Source organism: Embiotoca jacksoni, unplaced genomic scaffold (genome assembly GCF_022577435.1).
Source record: "Embiotoca jacksoni isolate LCO1_2020_lvr unplaced genomic scaffold, fEmbJac1.0.p SCAF_11, whole genome shotgun sequence".
Lineage (NCBI taxonomy): Eukaryota > Metazoa > Chordata > Actinopteri > Embiotocidae > Embiotoca > Embiotoca jacksoni.
In genome coordinates, this window is record NW_027185241.1 from 14,927,042 (window position 1) to 14,942,800 (window position 15,759).

At 41.5% G+C, this 15,759-nt stretch overlaps 3 protein-coding genes across 4 annotated transcripts; 1 reads left to right on the forward strand and 2 right to left on the reverse strand.

Annotated features, from left to right (window-relative positions):
* Positions 1–1,221: 1,221 nt before the first annotated feature.
* On the reverse strand, positions 1,222–8,370 carry sdha (succinate dehydrogenase complex, subunit A, flavoprotein (Fp)). The gene is made up of 15 exons (XM_069143310.1): positions 8,289–8,370; positions 7,512–7,604; positions 7,152–7,313; positions 6,842–6,985; positions 6,447–6,611; positions 6,181–6,329; positions 5,962–6,086; positions 4,418–4,586; positions 4,074–4,269; positions 3,790–3,961; positions 3,365–3,483; positions 3,147–3,258; positions 2,873–3,003; positions 2,536–2,649; positions 1,222–2,340 (listed from the first exon to the last, which is right to left on the reverse strand). The coding sequence occupies exons 1-15, from the start codon at positions 8,349–8,351 to the stop codon at positions 2,254–2,256; spliced, it is 2,001 nt and encodes a 666-aa protein (XP_068999411.1). The 5' UTR covers positions 8,352–8,370; the 3' UTR covers positions 1,222–2,253.
* A 252-nt stretch (positions 8,371–8,622) lies between these two features.
* LOC138194517 (coiled-coil domain-containing protein 127-like) lies at positions 8,623–11,887 on the forward strand. Of its 2 annotated transcripts, XM_069143311.1 has the most exons (5): positions 8,623–8,690; positions 8,783–8,905; positions 9,136–9,273; positions 9,908–10,152; positions 10,341–11,887. In XM_069143311.1, the coding sequence occupies exons 3-5, from the start codon at positions 9,144–9,146 to the stop codon at positions 10,785–10,787; spliced, it is 822 nt and encodes a 273-aa protein (XP_068999412.1). In that variant the 5' UTR covers positions 8,623–8,690; positions 8,783–8,905; positions 9,136–9,143; the 3' UTR covers positions 10,788–11,887. The 2 variants fall into 2 exon arrangements, with proteins under 2 accessions (XP_068999412.1, XP_068999413.1); XM_069143312.1 differs by lacking the exons at positions 8,623–8,690; positions 8,783–8,905 and having other exon boundaries at positions 8,921–9,273.
* A 284-nt stretch (positions 11,888–12,171) lies between these two features.
* Positions 12,172–14,567, reverse strand: LOC138194518 (telethonin). The gene is made up of 2 exons (XM_069143314.1): positions 14,135–14,567; positions 12,172–12,945 (listed from the first exon to the last, which is right to left on the reverse strand). The coding sequence occupies exons 1-2, from the start codon at positions 14,266–14,268 to the stop codon at positions 12,603–12,605; spliced, it is 477 nt and encodes a 158-aa protein (XP_068999415.1). The 5' UTR covers positions 14,269–14,567; the 3' UTR covers positions 12,172–12,602.
* Between the last annotated feature and the right edge of the window lie 1,192 nt (positions 14,568–15,759).

Sequence of the window (15,759 nt, forward strand, 5' to 3'; positions counted from 1 at the left end):
TTATTTTGTTCTAAATGTTCTTCATCCGTGCTCATTTCCATCTGCTGCTGTTAATTTGGACACCACTTCAGTTCTTTGTGCCAACTCTTACAGGTGCAGAAAGTAACCAACATCTGATTCAGCACAGCAAAGGTAAACCAAGTGTTGTTTTCCCTTTATTTCCCACGGACCAGTCCTTTCATTTGTTTTAACTGAATTGTGAGCAGTTGTGAGAGCCAGCTAACTCTATCCTTTTCAGTTCTAACCTCTAATAGCTGGCAGGGTTATAAAATGAGCTGTGTCTGTGTTTAATGATTATTGACCTGCCCTGCAAAGTTTCCAGTAAGGTGAAACAGAAGCTACAGAGGAAATACCTCATCCACCATCTGCCTGCTCGTTATTGTGTAAAACACATAACAATGCTGAAGTAATATAAGGAGCAGCCATTACAAGAGAGCAGCCATTTAAAACATTGTAAATCTGCAGCAGAACTTCTGGCTGTGCTTCTGCTGCCCTTTAGTGGATAATAAACAGTCCTGTCAGAGAGTTACAATGAGGGAAAAAGCTCTCTGACGCGTTTCCTATTAATGTGGCAAAGGTTCATTTTGACTGCAAGACTCCTGACATACACGTTTCTGCTGCCTGCACCGAGCATGATGCAACAACAAATGCGGAACCTCTGAGCAAGAATCAAGACCACATCGAGTCACTCACACCCTTGTGATCACACCTCCTCTGTTCTGTCTCAGTTTGTCAGTCTAGCCACCGCCACTGCAGCTGAGAAGTAGGTGAGAGTTGAACCCTCTACGCACTGCCTTTTTGTGTAGCACCTTTTATACAAAACAAATCGAGCTCAAGGTGCTTTACAGCAAGAAATTACATGCAGTGCTTCACATGAAACACATAAATGAACATAAAAAAAATGTTAGAATTTGTAAATTCAAAGGGGGGGAAAAAAACAACTTATAAAACTATGAACAGGTTTTACCTTAAGGAAAAATTTAATTTGTAAAACAAATTGTAGGGTAAGTTGCCCGGACCAATATGGCTGCGGCGTTGATGTACATTCCAGAAACCAATGTGGCGTCTCGTGTATACGGCCTATCTACGGTATGTAGCCGTGGGCACAAACCTCTGAGAAAGTTCAAAGAATGCATAACATTGTTACATTTCACCAGTTTAGGATTTACTGGAACTGCATAAAATTATTAAACCACCATTACACAAAGACAAACAAAGAGCTTTTGTTTCCATGCGTAGGCTACATTTTATTGAACGTATGAAAACAAGTACAAATGGCAAAACCAGAAGAAAATTATCTTTTTTTTTGTTGCAAAAAGGAAAATAAATTAAGTCACCCTTCCATCGATTCAGTACAAGAAGCACAGCATGTGAATTTGTCCTCCAAAATGTATCAAGAAGCCATTTGTTGCCACAGCTGAGACACCAGAGAAGAGATTCGTGCTGCTTAATTTGGTTAACATTTTTCATGAGATACTCCAGATACCTAAACCTCAAGCAGCCGATTGTCCATTGAACACAAGCCATGTGGTAGACCACACGCATGAAGTGTAATAAGCAGTAAATACTATGTAAGACTGAAGGCCACAGTGAGTGAGAAGACAAACTCGTACTTTAACATGCAGTATAACTCGCCATATTCATTTATGTACTATTTACATACCCAAAAACTTCCCTCTGTGGCCTGGCGACAACATGACAAGCTACAATAATTTCCATCATCTCCTCACTCAGCCAATAGGAGAGAAGTTAAAATAATAGTCATTTAGTACAATTCAAGACGAGGAAATAAGAGTATGATGTCATCACAAAAAGCAAAGCTTAACTGGTGCAATATACCTTAACTATTCTCTTGTTTCCTTCTTTTGTTCAACAGCTGGAGGCAGACTCCCACTTGTCTTGAGTTTCTTATGATATATATACACACACAAGACCTGCTCATTCACGGAGAGGCCACAGGAACCATGTTGGACTCCATCTACTGCAAAGACATTAAATCAGGGCAAAACACACACAAAGGAGAGGAACCGAAACGTGAAGTGGACAAGACAGTATTGGATTTAACAGTTCGAAATGGATACAAATGTGCAACAAAGAGCAAAATTTGTCCCAAAATGTCATCGCTAATACAGAAAACATATCTTCTTAAATAGTTGAATGTATTAGTGAACTGAACATTGGGTAATTGGGTGCAGTAAATGTGAGAGGAGGGGAGGGGAGAAGGGGGGTGGGGGGAGGCAGGACGAGGTCTTCTTAGTAGGAGCGGATGGCAGGAGGAACGTGGGCGCAGTCCTGTTCATCCAGAGAGCTGTCAATAACAGGACGGTACTCCAGGGTCACCTGTGATTGGTCAAAAACAAAAAGGTTGCACCAGACATCAGTGATGATACTGACATTTAAAGTTGATAATGGTTCGTAGAGCAGTGTAAAGTCGTGGTGTGAGCACCGCACGCGCACACACACACACACACACACACACACACACACACACACACACACACACACACACACACACACACACACACACACACACACCTTTCCAGTCTTGGGGTCGACGTAGGACAGAGTATGTTTCCTCCAGTGCTGATCGTAGGGAGTCTTCTCCTGACCCTGCAGGGGCTTCGAGTAGTCGTACTCGTCGACACGATCCTGGAACATAATTGAGAGAAATACCGTCAGACTGGAGAGTGAGCAGTTAAGATTTGCTTGTGTGTGCAATTATCTGCAGACCAAACACGTAATACCAAGTCAGAAAACAACAAATGACCAGTGTGAGACTGACCGAGAATGTTCGTGTAAGCAGAGAAAAACAGGAAGAAAAAGACTGAAAGAAAAAGAAAAGCAACAATGGATGAACCATGATAAAACTGACCTTGAAGTCTTCTCTGGCATGGGCTCCCCTGCTCTCCTTCCTCTGCTCAGCAGAGTTAATGGTCTGGACGGCATTCAGCATCAGATTCTGCAGCTCCAGCGTTTCCACCAAGTCGGTGTTCCACACAATACCTGGAGAAGAGGAGGGAAAAAAATCCCCTTTATATTCTTAATGGATAAACTGTATTCTATGTCACAGTGTAATACGATTGCAGCTTTTTGCACAAAGACACAAGTAAGTGAACACAGAAAAGGCAAGAGAAGTGATGAAGCACCTCTGTCAAAGGTCTTGATGTCATCCAGGGTCTGGTAGATGGCGTCCATCTTGTCACATCCTTCTTTCAGAACAGAGCCGGTGCGAAACACTGCTGCATGAGCCTGCATTGTCTGAAAGCAAAGACACGGAGATGTGTTAATATCAGTTTGTTTGGGAACATAAAACCTTTTGCAAACTGTAAAATCAGGTATAATCTGAACATCAATGTGTTTGTACCTTCTGCATGTTGAGCCTGATTTCAGAGGTTCTCAGGTTTCCGTTGGCAAACCTCAGCTTATCCAGGTTCGCCACAGATTCCTCTCCTGCACTCGGCTTCAGAGCAGACAGTTTCTCTCCTGGAGAGAAAAACAACATCACCAGTGTCAGCAGTGAAGTCAACATCAACCAAAACACCGGCGTCACATATGATCCTGTCGGTCGAGCATGATAATGGCGACAAAGTAGAGGTGTCAATTTCAAATGTCGCCGCCTGATTTTTTTCAATTTTTACAAATATAAACTAAATCTCTCTTAATCGATTAACGTGAAATGAATCTGTTTTCATTGATAAACGTTTTTGCATTGAGAAAAAAAAAGAAAAGAAATGTACGTAGACCTTAACCGATCTTAAGTCTAGTAAAACTCGTTAGAGAGGAGCTCACCTGGTTTGTGCTCCTCGGCGATTGTGAGCGCGCAGGCTCTTCCAAACACCACCAGGTCCAGCAGGGAGTTGGCACCCAGCCTGTTCGCACCGTGGACGCTGGCGCAGGCCGCCTCGCCACAGGCATACAGTCCGGGCACAACCTTGTCCGCGCCGTTGGTATGAATGATCGCCTGATGAGAGAAAAACATCAAGATTGTGTCCACTCTGTCGGTAGGATTGCTCACAGTGAAGAAGTTAGTCGTGCCTGAGTGAGCAATGTGTCCGGTTGCACTGATTCTGTACCTGTCCCTTGTAGTTTGTGGGTACTCCCCCCATGTTGTAGTGGACGGTGGGCAGGACAGGGATTGGCTCTTTGGTGACATCAACCCCAGCAAAGATCATGGCCGTCTCCGAGATGCCAGGCAGCCTCATGGCCAGCTGCTGAGGAGGCAGGTGGTGAAGCTGCAGGTAAACGTGGTCCTTCTCTGGGCCGACACCCCTGAAGGAGTAAAGATGGATAATAACAACAGCAGCTGCTGCTTCGGTCGTTTCATTCTTAAGAAACTCAAACAGTTGCATCACACATATACACATATACACATATACATACACGTACACGTACACATACACACAGGCTTTGTCCATACCTGCCTTCTCTGATCTCTATGGTCATGGAACGTGACACCACGTCCCTAGAGGCCAGGTCTTTGGCATTGGGGGCGTAGCGCTCCATGAAGCGCTCTCCCTCACTGTTGATCAGGATCCCTCCTTCACCACGGCAACCCTCTGTGATCAGGCAACCGGCTCCGTAGATCCCTGGAACGATTCACAACTTTATTGGACTTTTGTCCTCACAACATTTTACTCAGAATAAGAAATACACACATTTATGTTTAGTTTCAAAGCAACCTAACTTTAAGACTAATCCTGTTTTTAGTGTGACTAAACTGGCTTTGATTTAAGTGGGATCGTACATTATTTTGTTACCATGGTAACTTACAATAGGCAACAAACAAGCTATTGGATCCAGATGTTCATGAATGAGTAACATAAGTGAAACAGTAGTTGAACAGCAGACCATTAAAAGCAGTTGTCTTTGTAATAAATTCATAGAAATCCAAAGTTTGATTCATATTTTAACTACATTCTCATCAATGAAGCACCATGGAAATTACTTTGCGAGTTGACACCAGAAATCAAGAGGAATCCGTTAGTATTAAATCAGCTGGAGCCACAGAGTGTCATTTGACACTTGTCGAGTGCCGCCCCCAAAAACAACAGGAAGCATCACAGACGTTTTGATAGGTAACTCAAATATCTATTTTAGTGTGTGCTGCATTTATGTAACCAGCCACTTACAAAGTTGGTCTAATAACTTTACTATAAAAGGTAAAAATAATAATAAAAAGGGTAAATACTGAACTGTGGCCTTTGGTGACCTCCAAATCGTCTGTGCTGCTTCATACATAACAGAGGAATGTGGTGTCGGATGTCCAGTGGGAACAAAAATAAAGATGGCCACCGTGTGTTTTTGCAGAAGGGAGCTCTATTATTGGAGCTCAATGTCAACAACTGAATCTGAGCAGTCATGGATAAGACTGATTTGAACCATCTGTAACTGCAGATGTATACATTTAACACGGTGATAATGATACAGAAGTAGGTGCTGGAAATACATTTTTTCAAACTTTTTCAGTAACTTCAGATTCTTTGAGCAGAAATGATAAATTATTGTTCCACATAATAAATGGGACAAAAGGAAACTGATTAATAGTTTTAAAATAATCTGTTTTCATTATCTATCCCAGACACTTGACTGGAAAGTCTACAAAGCTTTATACTGCAGATATTTATTGCTTGCTTTTGTTGATATTTTTTTAATTTATCTGTAGTAAAATCAAAACTCAAAAGAGGAACATTGAAAGGCCTTAACGACAAAACTATTCATACGCGGTCTTATTGCAGCTTTACAGCTAGACCTTGAACTGTCACTCACAGAATATCTTCATTAGTTAAAATGAATAAAGTAATCTAGACATGTTTTCAAGTAGGTACGTAGCTGCTGTGGAGTTTTGCAGCAACTGTCATTTAGAATAAGACTCAGTTTCTTTCTCTGCTGTTTTAATGCTTCATTAGTTGAGTTCAGTTATGACTATTGCGGTTTAATAAGTTAACCATTATCTTCTCTTACCTGTGGGATGGAACTGTACAAACTCCAAATCCTGGCAGGGCAGGCCAGCTCTGGTCACCATTGCATTTCCGTCTCCGGTGCTGGTGTGGGCAGATGTGCAGCTGAAATAGGTTCTTCCATAACCACTGGAGGGAAAGACAGAACTCACTTATAAACTTCCATACACTTTTAATTGCTCATGAACATTTGAATTAAATGGTTGAGTCTCATGTCTCTCACCCAGTGGCAATGACGGTGTTCTGGGCTCTGAAGCGGTGAATCGAGCCGTCCTCCATGCAGAGAGCAATCACTCCTTTACACTCGCCATCTTCCATCAGGAGGTCCAGGGCAAAATACTCCACAAAGTAACTGGTGTCATAACGAAGCGACTGCACAGAAATCGGACAGATTCATCAAATGCAGTTAAAAGGTGCTGCACGGTAAAACAAGTTTCTCAATGCGCTGACTGAGGCAGAGAAATAAGATAGGAAAGCAGGTGTGCTTACCCTTCCATAGAGCGTATGCAGCAATGAGTGTCCCGTCCTGTCCGCTACACAGCAGCAGCGGTGGGCCTGGCCTCCTTTTCCATACTTCAGACTCTGACCTCCGAAAGCCCTCTGGTAGATCTTCCCATCCTCAGTGCGGCTGAATGGCATGCCAAAGTTCTCCAGCTGGGAGAAAGAGAGGGGTCCCAATCTGTTATTACTGTGTGTTAGACAGTCCTTGGTGGGATTTCAGTGGTGTGACTAAGAAATAGAATAAATTAATTCATTAAAAAAAGAAACCCACAAACCACCAAATTATAACTCTCTGGGTTTACATATTTAGTGGTCGAAGTCTAATATTTTCCAGCAAACATAACCACGGGTGTGCATGTATGTGCCTGTGTGAGAGATCTTACCTCCACTACGGCTGCAGGAGCCTGCTCTGTCATGTAGTGGATGGCATCCTGGTCTCCGAGCCAATCAGATCCCTTCACTGTGTCGTAGAAATGCCACCTCCAGTCATCGTTCTCCATGTTCCCCAGGGCCGCATTGATCCCACCCTATGAACCAGGATATTATAAAACAAATCAAAAACATTGAAAAGAAATAGTACATTTGTAAAAAGAGTGTTCAATTAAAGTGAAATGAATGCAGAAGAATTAAGAGCCCAGCTGACTTGCAGAACTATTCACATCCTCAAACAACATCAAAAGCGTGTTGTTGTACCTGTGCGGCGACAGTGTGAGACCTGGTGGGGAACAGTTTGGTGACGCAGGCGGTGTTGAAGCCAGCCTCCGACAGGCCAAAAGCTGCTCTAAGTCCTGCTCCTCCAGCTCCTACCACCACAGCATCAAACTCGTGATCCACAACGGGATACTGAGTAGATATCTGAAAACATCAACAGAGAAAAGGTACCGTAAAGCCTCGAAGAAAGAGCAGTCTGCACGTAGTGGAAGCTGAAGCTCTTGCTATGGTTGGGGATTGATGTGAGTATGCAAAAGACAAGTCCAAGGCCGTGTGTGTGTACAGGCTCACATTTCTAGTTAAGTAAAGCTGATTCCAATAAAAGAATAAAATCAAACTCACGTCATCTGATACTTTAGCATTGCTCTTCTTGCCATAGATGGAGAAGTGGAAGTTCCTGCAGCCCTGAACAGCAGCAGCAGCAGCAGCAGAGACCTGGTAGGAAAGAAAACACCTTCGGTCAGTGGACACCAAACTACGGCAGCACCGTCGCTCACATGTCCAGCACGAAACCAACAGGTGGCTGCTTACCTACAGAAATTCAGTTTACCAAAAGCCTTTCCATAAAAATCCTTAAATCAAAGCATGACTATTAATATTCATGAATCAATGCAGATTATACAGCGACCTTTGTTCATTGACAGTTTTTTTTTTTTTTTAATGAATCATGGCATCATTAGACAATTACTCTGATCTAAAAATTACCTTTAAACATATATATACGCATCGTACCCTTTAACATGCAGCTGCCAGCTTCAACTGTTTTTCACAAGGGCAGCTCAGCTGACCGCTTTAAATACAACGCAATGACTCAGTTAACTAAAAATTACGAAACATGTCTAATGTAAAACAATGAAGTGGGTTTTGTTATATGCACAACATTTTTACTGGACTTGCAAAACACGACTATCTTTCCCTCCTGGTGTCACATTGAAACACCCTCAACTACATAATCCACCGGTTACGAAAGCAAAAAAAAAAAAAATTTTTTTTTTTTTTTTTTTTTTTTTTTTTTTTTTTTTTTTTGGTCCTTTCCTCTTAAACAAAACACAAACTATACAGCTAAATAAGGTAAATGTAGATACATGCTAGATGTATTTCTCTCAACTTGTTACTCACTGTTTTCGCTTTGACGGCCCCCCTCTTGGAGAGGAGACGGGACGCGGCGCGGACACTCGCCATGTTGTCAGTTGAGAGACGGTTCCTGGAGCAGGAAGGTCTGTTCGGGGAGCAGATAGTCTGTTGCACAGGACTAAACCACTTTGTCAAGAAAGGGGGGTATCACGCATATTTAAACCGAATAATTACTATATAAAACAGTTATTAGTGCGCTTTCCACAGTAGAAACCGATTTAATACGTTCATTAAATCCGATAGAATATACAAATCTTTTAATTGAAACAGATAATTAGACTTTTATATGACTGGATTTCCCTGGATTAACCTCAGTCGCCATAGATGGACTGCTGAAGCGTAAACATTTTATAATCTGGGTGAAGTGACCTAGACTTTTCATTCAAGGTGAGACATATTCTTACAAATACCTACAATGACATGTTGCCGGAATTACACTGATGTTATTCCCCTTGTTACGTTTGTATTAAATACTGCAGCGAGCACGAGCCACCAAGTTAGTTATCTCACAGCTGTGAGCTGGGCTGTTTCATTTCCGGTGAAGCCAGGCAGGTTGTGCTCCTGATGCCTAACGCAGTGTTTTGGTAAACGCTCATAACAAGGTAATGACTGACGAACCTCCACATCCAGTGCTTATTGAAATGCATTGCTATTTACATTAATATGTACCATTTCTAATTTACACTTCTCACTATTCTAATTTACATTTAAAGAAGTGCGTTATGACGTCGTTGATGTTTTGCTCTGCCCTGTGTGTGTGTGTGTGTGTGTGTGTGTGTGTGTGTGTGTGTGTGTGTGTGTGTGTGTGTGTGTGTGTGTGTGTGAGAGACAGCTTCCTCCATGAACAACTTGAATGACCCCCCCAGGTGGAACATCCAGCCGGACCCCAGAGGGAGGGGTGCAGGGCCCGGTGATGGCAACCAGTGGAACTATGCCCTGCTGGTCCCCATGCTGGGATTGGCTGCATTTCGTAAGTTACACAAGGAGACGTGTGTGGAAGAGTGTTTGTGAATGAGGTAACAAACAGGACGGCACCATTTGAGTTATATTATGAAATGCATAGTTATTAAATGCTCACATGCAAGGCAGTGTTTGATCCAGACTTTTTAATTTTTTTTTAATTTTTTTTATTGTTTTAAATATGTTTTGTTCCTTTTGACTTATTAGTGTCTTAATGGAGTCCACCGTCTTACATACGCTGGCACTGTCTCTTTTGTCATAAGAATACCAAATGACATTGTTAGACTTGTTAGATTTAACGTTAACATTGGAGGAAGACAGTAGATTGTCTGCACAATAAATTACAGCTCAAACATTTATTTGACTAAAAAGAGACACTGTTTTGACCCTTTTGGGTCTTTATCAGTCCAGTTTCACAAAAATGTCTGTTGAAGCAAAGCTGTCCTTTATAAGAGTGTGAGAATTATCAGGGACTACATTTTCTTGTCGGCCTTTCAAATAGCTCATCTTTGTTTTTAGATGTCACCTTTGCCATGTTAACTGACTCTTTCAAACTTGCAAGACAACAAGACTGGCTCTTCACAAAAATGTAGGAAGAGTCACTGAAAATTCTCCTCTCATTTGTTTCCCAATTGTCCCATCAGGTTGGATCTGGACCAGGGAGTCTCAGAGGGAGATCCAGAAGGTCAAAGCGCAGTATGACATAGATGTGTTCACAATAAAAAACGACATGGAGACATGTTACCGGGATACACTGACAGAGAGGCGCAAGGCAGTGGCAACACTGGAGCTGGAGCTGGAAAAAGAGAAACAGAGGGTTAAAGGCTACAAGCAGGCCATGATCTCACAGAGTCAGCAGGTTATGGTAGAACGGAAACAGTTGCAGCAGGTAAAGATGTTACCTATTGTTTGCATCTTGCTTATATAAGCACCTTAAAAGAGAAGAGGGTGTCTCCCCTTTATTATAACTCGAACCCTGTCTTCCTCTCACTTTGTCTACCGTCCCACTTCCACTATTGTGTATTTGTCCTGTTGCATCTTCTCCTTAACACAAAACTCTGTCTTCTTCATCCCAAGGAACGAGAGGCCTTGGAGGAAGAGAAGCAAAGGTTGGTGAAGTCTGGAGCTGCAGGTGCTGTGCTGCATCACGCCCTGAAAAGAGAGAACGACTGGCAACAGCGAGCCACCGCCACTCTAGCGGAGCTCGAAGGTCAGCTGGTGGAGCGGCAGAACGCCTACTGCTCCCTCATCCAACCTCGAGATCAACGGCTGGAGATGGAGAGGAACATGCTGCTGAAGGTCGTCAAAGAGCCCATCGGTGGAGAACTGGATCTCGAGTCTGACCTGAAGGACATTTTTAAGAGAGACAACCATTGTGCGGACCTGCTAAACACGAACAAGAGGAAGAACGGAAGTCTCATGTGGGTGTACCTAAAGTACTGGCAGCTGCAGATCACCGTCCAGAAACACAAACGAGCTGAGGACGCCATACTAAGAGGGAAAATCCCATCTAACACAAAGTGACTGAAGACAAAGAGAAGCAGGTGCTTTCATTTTACTTGAATGTTGAAAGTTTGTGGATCAGGAATGAATAATACTTGTATTTTTCAACCATGTGTAATTATCTTCACTTGATAGGAATGACATGCAAACACACAATCAGTCATCAATAATGATCTTATTGTCTCAATAAGATAATGTTCAATATGCTCCATCTATTATCTCAAAACTTATAAAAGATGGAAGATTTTGATCGGGCAACATTATCATAACTGAGGAAACGCTAACTAAGACACGTTAACCTTAAAAGAAGTGTGTGAAACCTTAATGCAACAGGATAATCCAGGTTACACATATTGAATACACAAATGGTGGTTAACTAAATATAAAGATATGATTTATTTGTTTTAGCGCCCTGATAAATTGTAAACTTACATTCCCTAAATGCCATGAATTAATGTTAATTATTTCTGGAAAGAGGATATTTTTATATCCATTCATCTTCGACACAAATTCAGGGCTTTCATAAACATAAACATTGTCCCATGTGATAATCCTCCTTTCTGGGAAAGCACTCTTTCTCATCAGGAAATTACAAAATTAATATTAGATAGTAAAAATGAGTGTCTAAAACACACTGTAATCACTGTTATTGCATTTTTCACAGAAAAATCTTTTATTTTGGAGGGGATTTCTTTTACATACATGTTGGTTGATTGGTGTGGGAGATATTTATTAGTAGGACCTTATTTGTTTTTTACCAACTCTTCTGTCTGTCTTTGCAGTCTTATCTGCTGCCATCTAATGATGTAGTAATGCCTCCAGAATAGCCTGACTGTCATTGCTGGTTTATAACTGTCAGGGAGACGGGACCTTACTGAAGGTGCATGTGTACAAAGTAGTGCTCAGTACTCCAACATCTCGCAACAAAAATACTATTAACCAAAACGCTCAGTTCATTTCACACTGTGACGCTCCAGTAATGAAAGGATTAACTGAATCAGTAGCATTTTTGTTTGGTTATCAGGCCTCTCCTCTCTGTGCTGTTATGTTTTTGTTTTGACCTCGGTGAATAAGTGCTGGATGTAATGCCATGAACTCCAATATAATCACACTGAACACTATGTACAATCTTTTGACTATATTCTTGGTTTAAGAGCTTTTCAGGTTGTCTGTTTCTCCTTAAGAGATGTCCCTTTGCAGTGTTGTTGTCTTGCCACTGGGGGGTGCTGCTGCTGCTGTTGGATTTGCTGGAAAATGATCTTTTGCTCAGACTGCATAAAGTACAAAATAAAAAAGAATGAAATAGAGAGTAATGAATAATAATTAAAATAAAGGGTTTGTCTGGGTACTATAGGGAAACACATTAACGCCCATCTAGTTATGTAAAACAGTAGGAAAAACAAGCTTCCAGTGTTTAGTGAAGCTTTAATGACATAGAAATCACTGACAATCATGACAAAAGTGTGTTGTCTTCCTCAAACATAGTTTACAATCATTGTTCAGAGTGAGTCAGAATGTGTTTATATCTACAGTACAGTAAATTATTACACTTTTTTGCAAAGTACAGCACATAATTTATGAGTTATTTATTTACCATTTTAAGTGTCTTTCTTGAATGATACTGAAAATGCCAAGTCAGCAGATGAGATATCCATTAGCTTGATGTACATAAAAACGATATTTGTTGGATTCATAATATCATCAGGAAGAATATATTTTTCCTCGGTCACAATTTAGAGGATTTTATTTTACTAACACTAATATATTAATTACAAGAACAAAGCCTCTGTTACATTTTCTGAAATACAGTTTTAAATTCTCTTCCGCCTGCTTGCTTCACTCCCTCCTCTGCACCCGATGAGAGGTTTCCCTTGGAGAGGACATCAGACTCGAGGCTCTGAAGTTCACTTTGATTGGCTTGCTGAGGTCCTGAGTTACGCCAGTCATTTCCTGTTTATCCACACCTTTATCCCCCTCCCCTAGCATACACTCAGACGTGGCAGTGGCATGAAGTGGGATCCTGCTGGTGTTGAAGAGGGGCAGCTGGTGCTTTGTCTTGGCTCCACTGCTGCCGCCCAGCACCAGAGTCTGGCTGGGACTCCTCTCGACCGTCAAGTGGACCACCTGCTGCTGCTTATAGCTCTCCCTACGAATGCTGTCTGTCTCTGACAGTGTCAGCCTGGAAAACATCATGTACAGATGCATGATTTTTAAACAAATCTTTGAAAGACACTTAAGTAAAGTTCTGTCATCAATTCACTGACAGACTTAAGGGGAGTGCTGGAAGTGAAAAAAATAAGAACTAGTACTTATTCACGTGTTAGCATGTGCTTCGACAGGTAATCACCAAATCATATTGTAAAGTAAAAATGACTTATGTTCACACAAAAAAATGGTTTAATCAAGGGGACAACCATTTCAATGAAAGAGTAACAAAATAAGATCAAAACCTAGTTTATGGTTAGATCAAGTATGAAGTTCTGGAAGGCTTTTAATTTTAAATGCAAGCACTTAATTTGAAAAGGATACAGGAAGCATTATTTAGCCAACCAAGAGTGACTTCAAGATGACATCAACAGGCTCTTCACTTCACTTGCTACTCTCCTGCAGTTAGCGCTGGTTGGGGAGAGCTCGACGTTCAAAGCTCTGTTGTGTCTGAGCAGACTGTGTGATTGTTTGGAGCCATGCTGACGTCATTGGGAGGTTAATGTATTGTTACTTTGACGAGCTGGCAGCGGAGAAAAGCAGACAGGTAAAAAGGAAGCAGGTGAGAGTCACTTAGTGCCTCCTGGTTCGGCCTAACGCAGTTTTTTGGGGGGCCATTATGGATCATCCAGATAACCTGATATGGACAGATTGCTAGAAGTGCTGGTTCCCAAGAAAAAGTCGTAATACACCAAATAGTAAAATGTAGAAGTGCCGGTACTGTGTACCGGTGAGTACCGGCCCACTTTGACCTCTGCTTATGAGTAAATCCAAACTCAAAAAAGAAAACTACTGCTTCACTGCTCTTTGTCACTTGAAACTTTGAAGCTGGGTGTATTTTTGACCGCAGGACTTCACATATTAGATGTGTTTTCCTTTAGCTTTTCACGACGCCACTGATCAGGATGAGGTTATGAAGTGCAACTCGTCTGAACGCAGCAGATTTTACCTTCAGTTTACAGTAAAAACACAATGAACACAAAGCGCTGCTTCATGTCTTTTACCTCCATCACACGTGCTGCATATTACAACACCACACCAGCCTACAGATACTTAGTAACAGCTCACATTAACGTATCAAGAGAATATAGTAGAAAACAGCAATAAAGCATGTCATGCAACAGTTCGGATATATAGAGCAAAGCAGAATTTGTACGACTTACTTGTACTGTGGTCTCGTTTCAAGGACCAGGCTCAGCCAGCAGGCTTCATAGCTCTCTTTCTTCCACTGGTTGTACTCCTGAAGATCACAGTAGGAGTTCACCAGGTAGCAGCATCCTCGGCTCACACAGTGCATGGTGGGGTTGTGTCAAGAGTGTAATTGTATATCTGTGCCAAGAAAAAAGTCTTCTGTCGCTCAGATCCTACTGGAAGTGAATAAAACTGAAGTGAAAAGAGCTGTTAAATCATGTGTCGTCATCAATGTGTGTTTCCCTGTGTGTGTATCAAGCAGTCTGAGATGTGTGTGTGTGTGTCATGCAATGACTTAAATATCAAGTCTTGTTTCTATTTTTACTCCCCTGTGTCACATTGTTGTGAATGTGGTGAACGTCCTCTCTTCAAACATCCTGAAGGTTGGTTTTCAGCTGAAAAGGAATTTAAACTCTTTCCATGACGTGAGCCAATCAGACAAATGCAGCTTAACATGAAATCCTCTGAATTCATCTACTGAACATGCAACATTTTCAGTCCTTTTAATCTAATCATGGATCAAATTGAGAAACCTTATACATATCATTTATATGGCAACATGTTTATTTATAGTCACTAGCAGTGCAACTTACACTTGAGTACTTTTCTGTGTAGTTGAATGTGTTGGCCAGTGTGCGTGATCATTGGTTTGGGGACATGTGAGCGTGTGAGTGTGTGTGTGTGTGTGTGTGTGTGTGTGTGTAATGATAGAAGTATGAAATGACTAATCTGTGTTGATGAGATGGATCTAAGACTCATATCATCAAGTCAGAGAGTCTATCCTCCCGCTCCTCAAATGTCTCTCAAATAGAGAACACGTTGCAAGAAGAAAACAGCTGAAGGCAATCGGAGTCTGGCTGACAGTCACGATCTAGCTCAATAAACTCAAAGCTACGTCAGCTCAGGGGCCGAAATCATGTTTTTAGCGACAGCAAAAATCATGTTTACGACTGTTTGTTCTTTAGAAGAAGAGCTCTGCCACAGTTCTCACCAGCAACGGCTTAAAATATCAATCAAGCAATTATCTTACTGGTGCCTGGAAGATGTGATCACCTGTGCTACATTTTAAGAGGGACGTATCTCACGCATAAACCATTTTACATGTTATTCAAGCAACTAACCAACAATGTAACTGACAATTTTCTATACCACCTTCCCTTATGAGTCATAGTCTGTTTTATGTATCTTTGTCTGTATTGAAATGTTACCAAACTGAATGATTTAAAAAACAAAAAAAGGTATTTTTCTATCCATCTCAGTTCTATTTCAATTGGCTGCTTTATTCTCAAAAGTTACAAAGAAATAATTAATGCTGGGAAACGTCAGCTTGTCTTTCTAACAACCTTGCTGACTGTCATTTGTACAAACTTGTGATGACATCTTGGCAAGTCAACCTTTTAGCAAGAAGCTCTTCAGCAAAGTGAAAAGAAGTCAGCAGCATAGAATAAATGTTTCGGCAAAAACAACAATATTTGCACTGGGGCCAATCACAGTTGTTACTCACCATTACAGTCGGTGTGATGGTCAGTAGAGCGAATTGAATCTGTGGTTGCTTTACTTTAACAAACAGAAGAATGGACAGTGAGCATTGACAATG

Bases quoted from the DNA above. Each gene is read 5' to 3' on its own strand.
- sdha (XM_069143310.1), bottom strand. From the start codon at position 8,351: ATGGCGAGTGTCCGCGCCGCGTCCCGTCTCCTCTCCAAGAGGGGGGCC. The intron at 3,962-4,073 runs GTACAGAATCAG...TTCTCTCATCAG, and splicing joins CCACAAACTACAAGGGACAG to GCGATCATTCATACCAACGG. The intron at 3,484-3,789 runs GTGAGCTCCTCT...TTTTCTCTCCAG, and splicing joins CGCCGAGGAGCACAAACCAG to GAGAGAAACTGTCTGCTCTG.
- LOC138194517 (XM_069143311.1), top strand. From the start codon at position 9,144: ATGAACAACTTGAATGACCCCCCCAGGTGGAACATCCAGCCGGACCCC. The intron at 9,274-9,907 runs GTAAGTTACACA...TTGTCCCATCAG, and splicing joins GCTGGGATTGGCTGCATTTC to GTTGGATCTGGACCAGGGAG. The intron at 10,153-10,340 runs GTAAAGATGTTA...CTTCATCCCAAG, and splicing joins AACGGAAACAGTTGCAGCAG to GAACGAGAGGCCTTGGAGGA.
- LOC138194518 (XM_069143314.1), bottom strand. From the start codon at position 14,268: ATGCACTGTGTGAGCCGAGGATGCTGCTACCTGGTGAACTCCTACTGT. The intron at 12,946-14,134 runs GTAAGTCGTACA...GATGTTTTCCAG, and splicing joins GAAACGAGACCACAGTACAA to GCTGACACTGTCAGAGACAG.